This window comes from Triticum urartu, chromosome 7A (genome assembly GCF_056163025.1).
Source record: "Triticum urartu cultivar PI428250 chromosome 7A, HENAU_Tu73, whole genome shotgun sequence".
Classification (NCBI taxonomy): Eukaryota; Viridiplantae; Streptophyta; class Magnoliopsida; order Poales; family Poaceae; genus Triticum; species Triticum urartu.
In genome coordinates, this window is record NC_141879.1 from 31,074,057 (window position 1) to 31,089,171 (window position 15,115).

A 15,115-nucleotide genomic window follows, 5' to 3' on the forward strand; every position below is an offset into this window, starting at 1 on the left:
CTATCTTCAAGTCAACAGTGACCATGGATGGGCCGACATTTGGAAGTCTGCAAGAATATGCTATAAAAAAGGAGGCAGAATTGGCTGCTGCGGCAACTGCCCTAGTGGCAATACGTCAAGAAGCAAAAATATCAGAGCAAATGCTTATGGTTTGTTTCATCTACTTTTTTTTATTCTCATGGGAGGCATTTTACTTGCACCGCCTCGCCTCTATATCAGCACTAACATCGTTTGACATTTATATGTATTAGTAGTAAACACATTCATCACCCACCTTGGATTTCAATATTCGAGAACTGAGTAAAAACGGTATTGATACACTCACTTCATTTAGTGAGAGTTGACAAACTGGATCTCTATCAAATGTTCAGCATAAAAAATAACCCATATACCTCCACACACAAAAAAACCCTGTTCTCTAAAAAATTAACCCAAACTAGCCCTTTTCCTCAATGCCAATCGGTCTGGTGTTCAACTTGGCTAGACTGCTATGACGTTTTGGCTCATTAAAAACCTGTGCCAGAGGTTCAAACGGCACGTAAATGGGCTGGGTATGCCCACCAACTCAAATTTTGCGACGTACATCGGCAAGTGAGTAGCATGTACTTGGATCAGTGAATGCTGATGTACAAAACCCGCATGCGCTGGAGCAATACCACCACTAGCGTGTTCTTCAGAGCTCACATTCTGAACATGGTTGCCTTGGTCAGCGCCGACAGCAAGGGCACTCCAGCTCGAACAGAAGGAGCTCCCGTAGGAAGCCAGCACAAACATGTCCACTCACACACAGGTCGTCTTGATCCCATGTAGACTGTAGATGAAGCTCCGGTGTGTGCTCTCCGGAGGGGATGCAGCCCCTCGTTAAGTACACCCCGCTTCCTTGGGGAGCCCTCTCAAGCAGTTCTAAAATAAAACTGTACGGGTCCCGCCCATGACATACAGCAGGAGTGTGTTGACCTGTTTTAGGCCGCAGTCACATTGAATCGTTGCCACCACGGTCTAGCTGCATAGTGGATCCTGATGGTAGCAAATTTTGTAAGAGGGGGACAGAAACAATCAACTGAAATTTTGCTCACACACATCAGTAGACCAAATTGAGAATTGTCAACTAAAATTGCAATGAAACCCATGGGATAATGCACACTCCATATGAGATGGCACTCAAATTTCACTCATAACATTTTTTGATGATAAACATGCATACAACACATAAACTGATGACAACAGCACATACTACTCAGTAACAGTTTTTTCTATTAAGAATAACAGTCTTCTAGCTAGCAACCACGGAGCCCTCAGCAACTCGCAGAAAAAAATATTGAATCTAACCAGGTCACCCGCAAATGGCATTTCCATCTAAAGTGGCGTTTTCAACAATATGCAGCACAACCTTAGGCTTGTTGTAGGTGTTCTTCCTGTGAATACCGATGCCATAGTTTCAGCATTTTGCCTCTTTTCTTTCTTTTTGAGGAAGGTCGCCCCTCTGTGGACACGTGGTGCTCTTGTGACATTGCTCCAGGCATATACTACAGAAGCGAGTGTGTTTGCTTGCACCGCATCCATCGGCAGCTTTCTCTTCGCACCCTGAACATCATATGGAGGCTTGTCCCTACCGATGGTTGGTCGACCTGGCTTACGCTTTCGTTCTGGAGCCTTTAGAGCGACGAAATTACCAATGTCACTACCTTTAGCGTCGCTCCCACACCCGCTGGAGGGTGCCCTCACTGAATCGGTTCCTTATCTTTCCCCTTGTCTTGATTCAGTCTTCTAGCTCCATTCCATCCCGCAACAGTGGCTATATATAGGTGTCAGTTTAGCCATTGCTGTCTTCAAGATATTTGCACACTCGTATGCACTTGTATTTGCATCTCCCAGCCTTACAACTTCAAGGGCATGGGTCCACATATTTGAGTGTCCGAATGTTATCGAGTTTACACAAATTTTGCCCTGAAGATGTGCCAAGTGGTCTGGCCGCATATCCCTCAATCTTTTGTCCAACGTTTCACAATGAGCTTTGCCTCTATCTAGTTTATACAAGGAAATCGCGGACCTGCAAAACACATAGTTCGTATGCTTAATTATGCTGCTCAACAATTTTTTTGATTTAGCAGGCTTGCAGCAAAAGCCTTGATCATCACAATAAATATTGTTACCTTAACAGTGTGGCAGCACAGCAAGCCTGTGTGCTCAAAATTACCACACTCGCATATCAGTTCCCTGCCCTCCTCAACAACTTCGACTTTGTACACAACCCTGAACCCTGCACCACTGGTCATGTTTTTCTGGATGGTACCGCCACACAAAATAGGTTTTTCCTTTACAGATCTCATCTACCTTGTACTGCCCTGCTTCATATAGGACCTTGCGAAAATGTTCAAACATACCTCGAGTGTAGATTTCTCTAGCGAGCAACTCCAGCAGTGTGTTCATTTTCATTACTGGATATGTCTGCATGCATGGGATGCATTATTAATACTAGCAGGCGGAGGCATGGCGGCATGCCGTGCCTGTGGGGGAGCCTGTCCATGCGATTCCAATGGTTCATTTTATTGAAAGAAAAAAAGGAATATTGAATTGGGAGAGCAGTTGACCTACCATAAGTTTTTATTTATGTAGCAGTTTCATGCAGATCCAACAGATCCTGCACATTTTCGTGGATCATTACAGAAAAGCCTAGCCGTAGCTGTAGCATCACTATATGGGGTAACTTGATGAGACTTTCCTCCACAAGTGCACAGGAAATAGAGCTTTCTGCTGGTGCTCCATAGGTGTCATCACCATCTCCACCACGCCGTCGTGCTGGTTGAGATCCCATCTACTTCGCCGCTCTTGCTTGCTAGATCAAGAAGGAGGAGACGTCATCGAGCCGCACGTGTGCTGAATGCGGAGGTGCCGTCTGTTCGGCACTTGATCGGATTGGATCGTGATTGGATCGCGAAGAGTACGACTACATCAATGCGTTATATACGCTTCCGCTTTCGTTCTACAAGGTATCTAGACACACTCCCCTCTCGTTGCTTTGCATCTCTCCAAGATTAGATGTTGGGTGTTTCGTAGGAATTTTTTTTTTGATTTTCATGTAATGTTCCCCATCATCACTATTTAAAAAAAATAGTTCCTACTAGTTCAAAAGATGAGTTTCAATTTTTATTTTTAAGAAGCCAACCAAGTAACCTGTCTTGGAAGAGATAGGGTGTAGAGGTTGAGAGTGGAAAGAAAGAAACGGATGCGAGAAAGGAGAAAAGACGAGGAAGGTGGGAGGATGAAGAAAAAAAATTCAGGCGGGAAGCGTTTTTGCGCCACACTCGTATGGTAATAAATTTAAATTACCCCAAAGGCTATCAATCCAGGTATGGTAAGGCCATAACTCGGGAAATATCGAATATGGTAATAAATTTAAATTACCACCAGGTATGGTAAGGCTATCCACATATAGTAATAAATCATATAGTAATAAATCATAATTAATCCACGTATAGTAATAAATCAATCCAGGTATGGTAAGGTCATAACTCAGGAAATTTTGAATATGGTAATTATATGGTAATAAATTTAAATTACCCCAAAGGCTATCAATCCAGGTATGGTAAGGCCATAACTCGGGAAATATCGAATATGGTAATAAATTTAAATTACCACCAGGTATGGTAAGGCTATCCACGTATAGTAATAAATCATAATTAATCCACGTATAGTAATAAACCAATCCAGGTATGGTAAGGTCATAACTCAGGAAATTTTGAATATGGTAATTATATGGTAATAAATTTAAATTACCCCAAAGGCTATCAATCCAGGTATGGTAAGGCCATAACTTGGGAAATATCGAATATGTTAATAAATTTAAATTACCACCAGGTATGGTAAGGCTATCGATCCAGGTATGGCACGCCCTCACCCGATCACCTATCACAATCTCCAGCCCCACGCACGCACCAAAGAACCCACCCGGCACCAAACGCAGCTCCTCTCGATCCCCTCGAGTAAACGCCGCCGCCGTCGTGCGATCTTCCTGACACAGACGCCGTCGCCGCCTCCTTCCCACCTACGGCGTCCCCCACGTCCATGGTGACGGCGCTCGCGTCCTACACTGACCCTCATATAGGTTGGTCGTTGATGGAGTGGGATGTGCCGCTGCGGTTTGGGGAGGCGCAATCACGATCTGGTTGGGATCTCAGTGTGGACTCGTTCTCTGCGATGAAGGATGGCGCTGCCTCCCTTGCAAATGGGATCGGAGGAAGGGGCTCTACGTCGTGAATGTCGGCGAGGCAGCGGCCGAAGGTGAGCCCGACGGTGAGCACGGGTGTTCGTCCCATGAAATAGGCGGCCACGGAGGGCGGATCTGAGGCCACCCCAATCGCCAGTGGCCCTTCCTCCCATCGCTCATCGCCTCCATTCTCTCTCTCCTCTAAATCTTTGTTGCCCCAGCCTGATTCTGGCCGACGCCATCCGGCTCTCGCATCGACCACCACCAGCACGGCTGCGGACGAGGCGCAACCGCAGACGCCGCCGCCGCCATCCTCATCCACCTCCTCCACCATCCTTCCCAGCCGTCGTCGGGGGCACCCGCCATCTGCGCTCTAGCCCACCCGCTCCCTCCTATCCCCTCCCCCTGCCTGCCAGCCCCGTGATCCGTCGCACAGATGGCAGGTACTACAGCGACCTCCTCCCCAGCGGATCCGGCCTCCTCCGATGGAGATCCATCCTGGGCACCGCCTTATTCTCATGCGTGCACGTCTATATCAACGTCTCATTCCACCTCACCTGAGCCTTTACCTTCCCACCTCTGCTTCAGATCCACATCACTTTGCAAGGTATGTGCTTGATTGTTCCGAACTGGATCGATGGATTGTGCAAGGTACTTTGGGTGTCGTCATTGACGGCAATTGTCACGCCATGCTACCATTGGAGGGGTCCCTCATCGATGATTAGGGTCTTCCGAACTGCACGAGCTCCATTGAGAAGGATGTTTTAATTCTGGTTTTGCCTACATGCTTTCTTTGCCTGTATCTACTTAGCTAATGTCTTCTTATAGATAGTAGCTACTGAAGTGGTGATCAAAGTTGTTCACTATAAGGAAACAACCATGATAACAAAAGTGTATATTCCCTAACCTTTGACCTGAAGTACTTTTTCATTAGAAACTTGCAATAGCCAGGCATTGAAATTAGCAACAGCTTCGTACGTACTGAACTAATTTGCAGCAACACGTACTGAACTAAGTTAGGTTATGCTCATCGTTCCAACATGCTTAGTGATAACCACCTAGCAAGCTGATCAAACATGAAAAAATTGAAGTGCTACTGCTAATCGTACTATTATGAATGCGAAAATCTATTTAATTGGCTCTTCTCTAATTGTACACTTGCATAAATCTCAGATCTTGCAAATTACAGTATAACCATAAAAGTCATGCTTTGACTCCTATAGGGCCTTTTGCACTTTAATATGACCAATGATTTGCCTTAATATCACAGATTGTATTACTACCTTTCTAAGTGAATGACATTCAAGAAGGTCATTAAATAAAACCAAGAAATCCATAGTGCCAGTGATCCAAAAATCATAGGGCCTGGATATAGCTCTAGCAGACGTATGCGGCTTGCGCATCGAGCTTGGTCGTCTCGAGAATGGAGATAGGCGAGTTGTAGACAAGAGCTGGTGGGCAGCAAGAAACGCATGCACACCAAAGAACAAATCTGAGTCACATGCCTACTTCTATTGGTTTCTACAAAGAGCGGCTAGCTTAGATCTTAGACCAGTCGGTCACTTTCGAGGTCGCCAAGGTGATCTTACAGCACCGCCGTGGGGATTTCTCATGATTTTATGTAGGCTAGCCGCAAGCGGTGGTGGTGATTGGCTGGGTGGTGTCGCTGCCTTGGGAAGAGACGAAGTGATGGTAAAAGTAAGCAGGATCCGATGATTCTTCCGTGGGGATAGCCAAAGTCAAGATGTCGACTACAGACTCGTCGCAGACTTGCAGTGAACCTGGATGCGGTGAGCCTGATTTGTGGATCGATGGCGGGTCTTGACTTTGTTAGGCTGGGATTGGATGGTTGCGGAGGGTGGTGTGCTTGGTTGGGTTCCCATGGAAGAATGTGGCCTCCTCGTGGATCTGGTCATGCCCATCCTAGAGAACATTGTGTCCCTAGCTCCCTCGAGGAGCAAGGACAGTGCAAGCGGCAGCAGGGGGTAGGGGTAGATGTGGGGAGGGATGTCGGCGGCTGCTCGAGGTCATCATGATGAAACCCTTGACGTCCCATCTTTATCAATGGAAGTGGAAGAGCACGAAGTCGAGATTGGATAGGAGTTTGAGTTCTTTTTGGCACCGATCGGTTCCCCACTTTAGAGATGTATTTTTTTTGCGTGCGAGCAAACAGTGGGTTGATTCTAAAAGGGATAGGCACTTTTCAACAGAAGTGCATGACGGACCAAAAATATGACCTCATTTTATTCGTTTGATAGATATCGTATTATTCGTTGTTGATCGTTTGGTGAAATTTCCTAATATTTGATTGTTGTGTTTCTAATTAGAGCACCCCATAATCACCCAATATGAGGGGATGATAAATGAAAGATACTGATTGTAAATTTTGAAGAGCCCGTGGCAACGCACGGGCGTTATACTAGTATATATAGTGGGCTCAACTGTTAAATGGAGGTTTAAGCCGTTTTGATATAACGCGTGTAGCTCCCCCACTAGTAGAAAATAGAGCTTTAAAACCGGTTCGTAAGGGCCTTTAGTGTCGGTTCCATCCCCCCCCCCCCTTTAATACCGGTTCGACACAAACCGGCGCTAAAGTGCCACCACGTGGCGTGAGCTCGCGCCCTGGTATGGGGGACCTTTAGTACCGGTTGGTGTTACCAACCGGTACTAAAGGTTTTTTTTGGATTTTTTGGAAAAAAGATTTGATTTTTTTATTTTTATTTTTTCTGAATTATTTGATGATTTAGTCTCTAATCACCTCTCTTAACTGCTCAAGTGTGGATCACTCATTCCAAATCGCCTAACTTTCCGGCCGGTCACCCATCCTCTCACCCCCCAGCCTGAGCACGCTTAACTTCGAAGTTCTATTCCCCCTACATTCTAAGTCTACACTTATTGTTTTCCTGACAAATGTAAACTATCAATCCTATTAACCCTTAGCAGTTTAGCTTGAGCATTAGGTCACACGTTTCACCGTTTGAGTTTGAAACTATTATTCTAAAAAACAGTAATTATTTAGTAACACTAATATTTCTTGAATAAGTTTGACCATAGTTTGACCACAGTTTGACCATATTTTGAGTAGATTTGACCAAAATTCAAAAAATTGAAATAATTATTTAGTAACACTAATATTCTTGAATAATTATGTAGTAACATTAATACTTCTTGAATAAGTAGTTTGACCAGATTTAACCAATTTTTTTTAAAAAACTGAAATTTGACCATATCTTTTTTTCCTTTTGGAATTTGAGGATTCTAAAAAATTGCAAACAGGCCGTAGGCGGTCTCCATTGGATGCGGATTTTCGTGCTGAATTTTCTAATATATTATACGTTTTTTTCAACATCGTATGCAAAAGTTATAGCCGTTTTACATTTTCCCTATACTTTTTGCAAAACATGTCCAGTTTTAAGTTTTCAAATTTTCCTAACTAGTAGATGTAGTAATATAACTACCTCTCGAAGGATTTTATTTTTTGAAGTTTTCTCATTTTCTTTTGATTTTTTCAAAACTGAAATGGCGATAAGGGGGGGTTAGAGTATGAAAATTGCCCCCTTTAGTGTGGGTTCGTGTCACGAACCCACACTAAAGGGAGCCTTTAGTGTGGGTTCGTGACACGAACCGGTACTATTGGTTAGACCTTTAGTGCCTGTTTGTGTCACAAACCGGTACTAAAGGGGCTCGTGGGGACCCGGCCTGGCGCCAGCCTGCCACTACCCCTTTAGCACCGGTTCGTGGCACGAACCGGTACTAAAGGCTCAACACGAACCGATACTAATGCATATGGTGCCTTCAGTGCCGGGCCAACTTCAAACCCACACTAATGTGTCTCACATTAGACCCTTTTTCTACTAGTGCCCCCTACAATGGTCGTGATACTAATTTTTTCTACGAGCCAACAAAGTAACCTGTCTTGGAAGACAGACGGTGTAGAGGTAGAGAGAGGAAAGAAAGAAATGGATGCGAGAAAGGGCACAAGACTCGGAAGGCTGGAGGATGATGAAAAAATGTTCTGGCGTGAAGTGTTTTTGCGCCACACTCGTATGGAAAAAAAGGTTCATCGTGTATATGAAAAAATATATTCACCGTCTATTCAAACAAGTGTTCATCATGTACTTGAAAAGGTGTTCAACAAATATTTGAAAATGTGTTCAACACATATTTGATAAATGTTCATCTTGTATTTGAGAAAGTTTTCAACACATATTTGATGTTCATCGTGTATTTCAAAAATCTTTACCGCATATTTCAAAGCGTGTGCATAAGAACCAAACAAACTATACACGCCTTTGATACAATAGTAATACGTACGTACCTAAAGCCCGCGACATGGCAAGCCCCCCAATCCCGCAGATGCCTGTTGTTGGAGCTCCACACTTTGCCTCCGGACGCCTTGACGCGCGCCCTCTCGTCCGCCCGCTCCAGCTGTATCCACTCCTCATCAAGCTCAAAATTTGTCCAAAGGAGAAAAATACAATGCGCATGACGCGATTAATCTCACCTTTGGTCCTCTCACAACGGGATGGCATCATAGGCACGGCATAACACGGCGCGGGAGTCGCCGCAGTTGGCCACCAGGATGCTACCGCGGACCAGAAGCGCCACCACGGCAGTGCACCCCATGACGGGCCATCCCGATTCCGACAACCCCATCCCTAGTGCGTCCGCCCGCTCGAAGCTCCGGTTCAGCACCGCCTCCCACGCATGACACTCCGCCTCTTCTTCATTTTCCGGGCCGGCGAGCTCCTCCACCAAGATGGCGTGCATCTGTTCCCTGCACAGGGCTGACAGCTGCACCGCCACGTACCAAGCAAATCAAACGTGTAAGGTAGGGTGCACATGTGTCGAGTACTCGACCTGGATATGGCGTGGAAGGTTCGTAGTCTGGCCAAGTGAACCAACGACTAGGTGAGGAGAGGGGAGGTTACCTTGGGGTCGCCCTGGCCGTCGAAGAAGGCGAAGAAGTGCATGGGCGAGCCGTCGGCCTAGGCGCAGAAGAACCCGCACAACCCCTTGTCCGATGTTGACCTGAACGCCAATGGGCCACATGCGCCACACAGCTCATGCCGTCGCTTCAGCGGGCTGTGTAGGAGAGCCGCCACCGCGCGGGAGATCTCCCCTTCCACTGGACCCGTGACGTAGCCCTCCGACTGCTCCGAGGATGCATGGTACCCGGACAAGAGAGGTGAGGACTGGAACTCACCTTCCTCCAACTCCACGGCAGGGTTGGCTCCCGACTCGCCGGCGGCGCTGGCCATAACTACAGAGTACAGAGCACAGATCGACCACGCGAAGGGGTGAGCAGGTTGAGCACAATGCCTGCGGGCTACGGCTCAGCAAAGCCTTCGCTACCAAGCAATCTGCGGGGAAGAAACAGGCGTGGAATAGGAGGAGGAAGACTGAAACACTCTCTACTTTATCCTATTTTTCGTACTAGTGATCAAAGCAATTTTGTGTATGAATCGGGGCTATAGGTGGCAGGCATCGGACAAGCGTATTTCTTATCCATATTACTAGTCTTAATTAATTAATGTTTCTCCATTTTTAATGTTTCATTATTTCCTCCTATTTTATGGTCAATCTCAAATGATACTATATTTCCAACTCAAAAATGAAAAATACGATCTTTCATTTATTATTTCTCCTATTGATTCTTAGAATATTTTCTCATATTTTTGTGCCGCTGACACGTCATGAGGCATTTCTTCTGCATCTTCTTCCTTTTAACGTTTCATTATTTGCTTCTTTCTTTTCACTTTCTCAGACAATATCTTCTATTTATTGTTGATAATTTGCTTATTGTTGTCGCATGTACTAGAAGATAGTGAAAGATCCAAATTCAGAGACATTATGTCACCCACGTCCCATCCTCATCCCGAAGGTGTGTCTAGCATCATCGGAAGGCATATGAGAGTAGTCTTCGTCGGATCTCTCAAGATCCTGTCGGTGCATGTCTTCGATGGATCTGTTTGGATCTAGTGTTCGTTCGATTTCGGTCATTTGTCTACACATTTGATCATTACGTTCTACACTTCTCATCTACAGTATCCATTGATTGCTATTGATTAATGTGTCATGATTTTCTCCTTATCTCTTTCGTCCTTCTCAGGCTGGCCCCGTGTTCAGAGCACTCGCCATTTGTTGTCTATCTTGAAGATTCAGAGAATGATCTCTGCATGTATTCTCTCTCCCCATTTAAATTACATGTGTTTGATTTTGTTGCCATATTTTGAATGATTGATATCTTTCAAACTAAACTTTGTTTCTGATACTTTTTTATAAATTTGAATCCGTAACAAGAAGAATTTGAACTGTCTTTTTATTTTACTTGTTTCAACTATCTTTGAAATTACTTTCATAAAACATTACATTATTCCACTATTTGAAAAACTGGTTTTGACGGTTTCACTATTTTAAAAAATTGTTCCTACTATTTCAAAAGATCAATTTCAATTTTTATTTTTAAGAAGCCAACCATGTAACCTGTCTTGGAAGAGATATGGTGTAGAGGTAGAGAGTGGAATGAAAGAAACGGAGGCGAGAAAGGGCAGAACATGAGGAAGGTGGGAGGATGAAGAAAAAAAGTTCCGGCGGGAAGTGTTTTTGTGCCACACTCGTATGGAAAAATAGTTCATCATGTATTTGAAAAAATAGATTCATCGTGCACTCAAAAAAGTGTTCATCATGTACTTGAAAAGGTGTTCAACAGATATTTGAAAAAGTGTTCAACACATATTTGAATAAATGTTCATCTTGTATTTGAAAAGTGTTCAACACATATCTGAAGTTCGTCGTGTATTTAAAAAATGTAAACCGCATTTTCAAAATATATTCAACGTATATTTCAAAACATATTCACTACGTATTTAAAGAATGTTCTTTTGTATTTAAAAAGTATTTACTGTGTACTTGAAAAACTGTGCATTGCATATCTAAAAAAGTGTTCATCACAAATTTTTGAAAAACATATTCATTGCATATTTCAGAAAAAAAATGTGGATCACATATTTGTTAAAAACTGTTAAACACACACATTTGATTCTTTGTATATTGTATAAGATAGATATATACAAAACCAATATTAATGCATGGAAACAAAACGTGTACGTATGTATCTAAAGTGCAGGTAACTCTGACCCTGACCCCAAGATTTGCTAAAACCTCCACCGGTGCTTAGCGGCGGCCCGCGGGTCATTAAAAGTTTCTCTGCTGTGTTCTGGCACGGGGCTGATCTGAGGCATGATCGTGCATGCCTGGGTCCGCGAGTTCACGAAGGTAAGACGGGCGGTTCGGGCCTGACGTGTGTTCCCGGGGATCTGATCTGGGGCGCCAGAACTATTTCGCCGAGGAACGGCCGGCCGCTTTGGCTTTCCGTCGTCTTTTAGAAGTTTAATTAGGATTTTGCTGGTACGGATCATAGAGTGCACGTAGTAGTAGTTTCATCATGCGGTGATCTGTGTGGCGTTTCTAGTGAGAACCGTGTCCACTCTAGGCCTCGTGATATGTATAAGTTCCCTTGTTATTTTTTGCTCTTCCGTGAGTCTCTCTGAGGTCGCTATCTGAGATTGATTGTTGTCTCTGTAAGTTGGGAAAGAACGGGCTGCTGATTGCATGCCTCGTCCAACTCATATTCACGTATATATAGAGTACAGGATTACAATCAGGTTACAATAAACAGTTTCCATGTACAGTAGATACCATGCCATCTATATGAGGCTTGGCGTGAACGCCAAGATGAGCAGCACCGGATGTGCCTGATGCGGAAGAATCTGAACGGCCAGATACGGCCATCCGGTCATGCTCTAACACGCCCCCGCAGTCTGAACCCGGGAGAGCAGCGACGTGAAGACTGGTCCGGAAGTCATGAAATAATGCCGTCAGTAGTCCTTTGGTGAAAATGTCCGCAAATTCAGAGGACAAGGGGACATGAAGAACACGAACGACACCCAGAGCAACCTTATCGCGAACAAAGTGAATGTCCAGCTCGATATGCTTCTTGCGACGATGTTGAACGTTGGCAGAAAGATAAACTGCAGTGACGTTATCGCAATAGACAATGGTAGCACTATTAATAGGTCGATGAAGTTCATGGAGTAATTGGCGGACCCAACAAGATTCAGCCACTGCCGTTGCAACAGCTCTATACTCTACCTCGGCGCTGGACCGTTGTTTGCCATCGCGAGGACCAAGAGATAAGGTTATCACCAAGGAACATGCAAAAACCCGACGTTGAACTTCTGGTGTCCGGGCATCCGGCCCAATCGGCATCAGAGTAGGCAGTGAGAGAATGGGAGGAAGAAGAGTGTAGGAGAAGACCATGATGGAGAGTACCTTTGAGGTATCGAAGAATGCGTTTAATTAGATGGAAGTGAGGCTCTTTAGGATCATGCATATGAAGGCAAACTTGTTGAATAGCATAGGCTATTTCGGGACGAGGGAGAGTGGCGTACTGGAGAGCTCCGGTGAGACTCCGGTAGAGAGAGGGATCGGTGACGGGAGTGCCAACCGAACCGGATAATTTGGCCTTGGTATCGATAGGAGTTTGGACGGGATGACAGTCGCGCATACCTGCACGAGAGAGAATGTCGAGAATATATTGGCGTTGAGATAGGTGAAGACCAGAGGCGGTGCGAGTTATAGAAATACCGAGGAAGTGGTGAAGGGTGCCGAGATCCTTCATGGCAAATTCGGTGCTAAGGGACATGATGATAGACCGTAGAAGTGTGTGAGTAGACGCGGTGAGAATGATGTCGTCGACATAAAGAAGAAATAGGCTAAGTTATTGTTACGATTAAGGATAAATAGAGAGGCATCAGACTTGGACCCGATAAATCCCATTGTGCGAGCAAAGGTTGCGAAAAGCTGAAACCATGCACGAGGTGGCTGTTAGAGGCCATAGAGGGATTTGAGAAGATGACATACATGAGTGGGATGTTGAGGATCCAAGAAGCCGGATGGTTGTTGGCTGTAGACTACTTCATCAAGATGACCATGAAGGAGGGCGTTTTCAACGTCTAGTTGATGGATCGGCCAGGAGAGGGATGTAGCTAAAGAAAGAACAATACGAATGGTCGCAGGTTTGACGACGGAGCTAAAAGTCTCGTCAAAATCGACACCATGTTGTCGAGAGAACCCTCGAACAACCCACGGAGCTTTATGGCGAGAGAGAGAACCATCGGGATTGTGTTTGCGACGGAAGACCCATTTTCCGCTAACGATATTAGCACCTAAAGGGGGAGGAACTAATTGCCATGTTTGATTGAGTGTGAGAGTGTCGAATTCTTCCTGCATGGCGTGTCGCCAAGAGGGATCGCGTAGGGCAGTGAGATAATTGTATGGGATGGGAGAGGCTGTGATGGCAGATAAATTAAGGCGATCAATGGGTGGTGGAAGTCGGCCTGTGACTGAGCGTGTATGATGGAGTGATGGCGTTGGGTGCGTAGCTGACTCAGACGGAAGGGTCGCAGAACGTGTTTGAGATAGAGAACTTAGAGAAGGTGGTTCGGCTGGAGATGGAGGTGGGCCTGGAGATGTTGAACCTGAAGATGTTGGACCATCTAGTGGTGGAGAGGCGGAAGGAGTTGAGCTAGGTGTGGCTGGTTGGATGCTCTGGGAAGTGTGGCCGGGAAAACCATGCATAACGGGTGCATGCATAGTGGGTTTGGGACCTGGTACATGTAGAGATGAATTGAGTGTAGTGGTTGGCGTTGTAGCATGAGCTGCTGGGTGATGCACGTATTGAGGAGCTGGTGGTGGATCGAATAGGACAGCGGGTGGTGGTGGCGTAGAAGATGATTCGGGTGCATACGGAAATGTAGGCTCGTCAAAGATAACGTGACGCGAGATAATGATGCGCCGGGTTGTGAGATCAAGACAGCAGTACTCAGGATGACGTGTAGGATAACCAAGAAAAACACATTTAGTTGAGCGGGCGCTGAGCTTATTAGGGGAAGTGGAGGATGTGTTAGGGTAACAAAGGCAACCGAATACTCGAAGGTCATTGTAAGATGGAGAGAGGCCGAACAACGGGGTATATGGTGTTGAAAATTTCCGTGTGGCTGTAGGACAAATGTTTATGAGGTAGGTGGCAGTATGGAGGGCTTCGGCCCAAAGAGATGGTGGCATGGGGGCTTGGAAGAGAAGGGTGCGAATGACATTATTAGTGGTACGGATTGCTCGCTCGGCGGTACCATTTTGCTGGGAGGTGTAAGGATAAGATAGGCGAAAAAGAATGCCATGGGTGGTGCAGAACGTATTTAGTTTAGTGTTTTCAAATTCTCGTCCATTATCACATTGGAGTGCGGAAATAGACAAATTAAATTGGGTACGAGTGTAGGCGTGAAAAGCAGTGAAGGTGGTGTAAACATCAGACTTTTTGCGTAGGGGAAAGCTCCAAAAATAATGTGTATAGTTGTCGATGATGATAAGATAATAACAAAGATCAGAAGTGCTAGGAACTGGGGCGTCCATAAATCACAATGAATTATTTCAAACGGGCGAGTAGTAGAAGTTTGAGAAGCATAAAATGGTAGCCTAACATGTTTGCCTAACTGAAACGCATGACAGAGGGGAGGCCCTCCTTTATTGAAAGAAATATGCTTGGAGCTATTTAGACGTGACATGGTGTGGTTGCCGGGGTGGCCAAGTCGACGATGCCAAAGCGAGCGGGAGGCGATGATGGCGTGAGCTTCGGCAAGTGCTGGTTGGTGGAGAGGGTAGAGTGGTCCGGAGCTATTGCATCGAGAATCACGGTCTTGGATGGAAGGGCCCTCATAGAAAAACCGAAGGGATCAAATTCAATAGAACAATAATTATTAATGGTAAGTTGACGAACAGATACGAGATTTTTGATAATGTTGGGAACTACAACATTATTGCGAAGATAGAGAGGTTTAGAGAGAGATG

The 15,115-nt window shown here is 45.2% G+C and overlaps 1 protein-coding gene and 1 pseudogene across 1 annotated transcript; both read right to left on the reverse strand.

Moving 5' to 3' along the window:
* Positions 1 to 1,333: 1,333 nt before the first annotated feature.
* Positions 1,334 to 2,276, reverse strand: LOC147957300 (uncharacterized; annotated as a pseudogene).
* A 6,446-nt stretch (positions 2,277 to 8,722) lies between these two features.
* Positions 8,723 to 9,180, reverse strand: LOC147957301 (protein phosphatase 2C 53-like). Its single transcript, XM_087531637.1, has 2 exons — positions 9,139 to 9,180; positions 8,723 to 9,001 (listed from the first exon to the last, which is right to left on the reverse strand). The coding sequence occupies exons 1-2, from the start codon at positions 9,178 to 9,180 to the stop codon at positions 8,723 to 8,725; spliced, it is 321 nt and encodes a 106-aa protein (XP_087387763.1).
* Between the last annotated feature and the right edge of the window lie 5,935 nt (positions 9,181 to 15,115).

Excerpts from the sequence above, each read along its gene's own strand:
- LOC147957301 (XM_087531637.1), bottom strand. The coding sequence starts at position 9,180 with ATGCACTTCTTCGCCTTCTTCGACGGCCAGGGCGACCCCAAG. Across the intron at positions 9,002-9,138 it reads ACGGCCAGGGCGACCCCAAG|CTGTCAGCCCTGTGCAGGGA; the intron begins GTAACCTCCCCT and ends GTGGCGGTGCAG.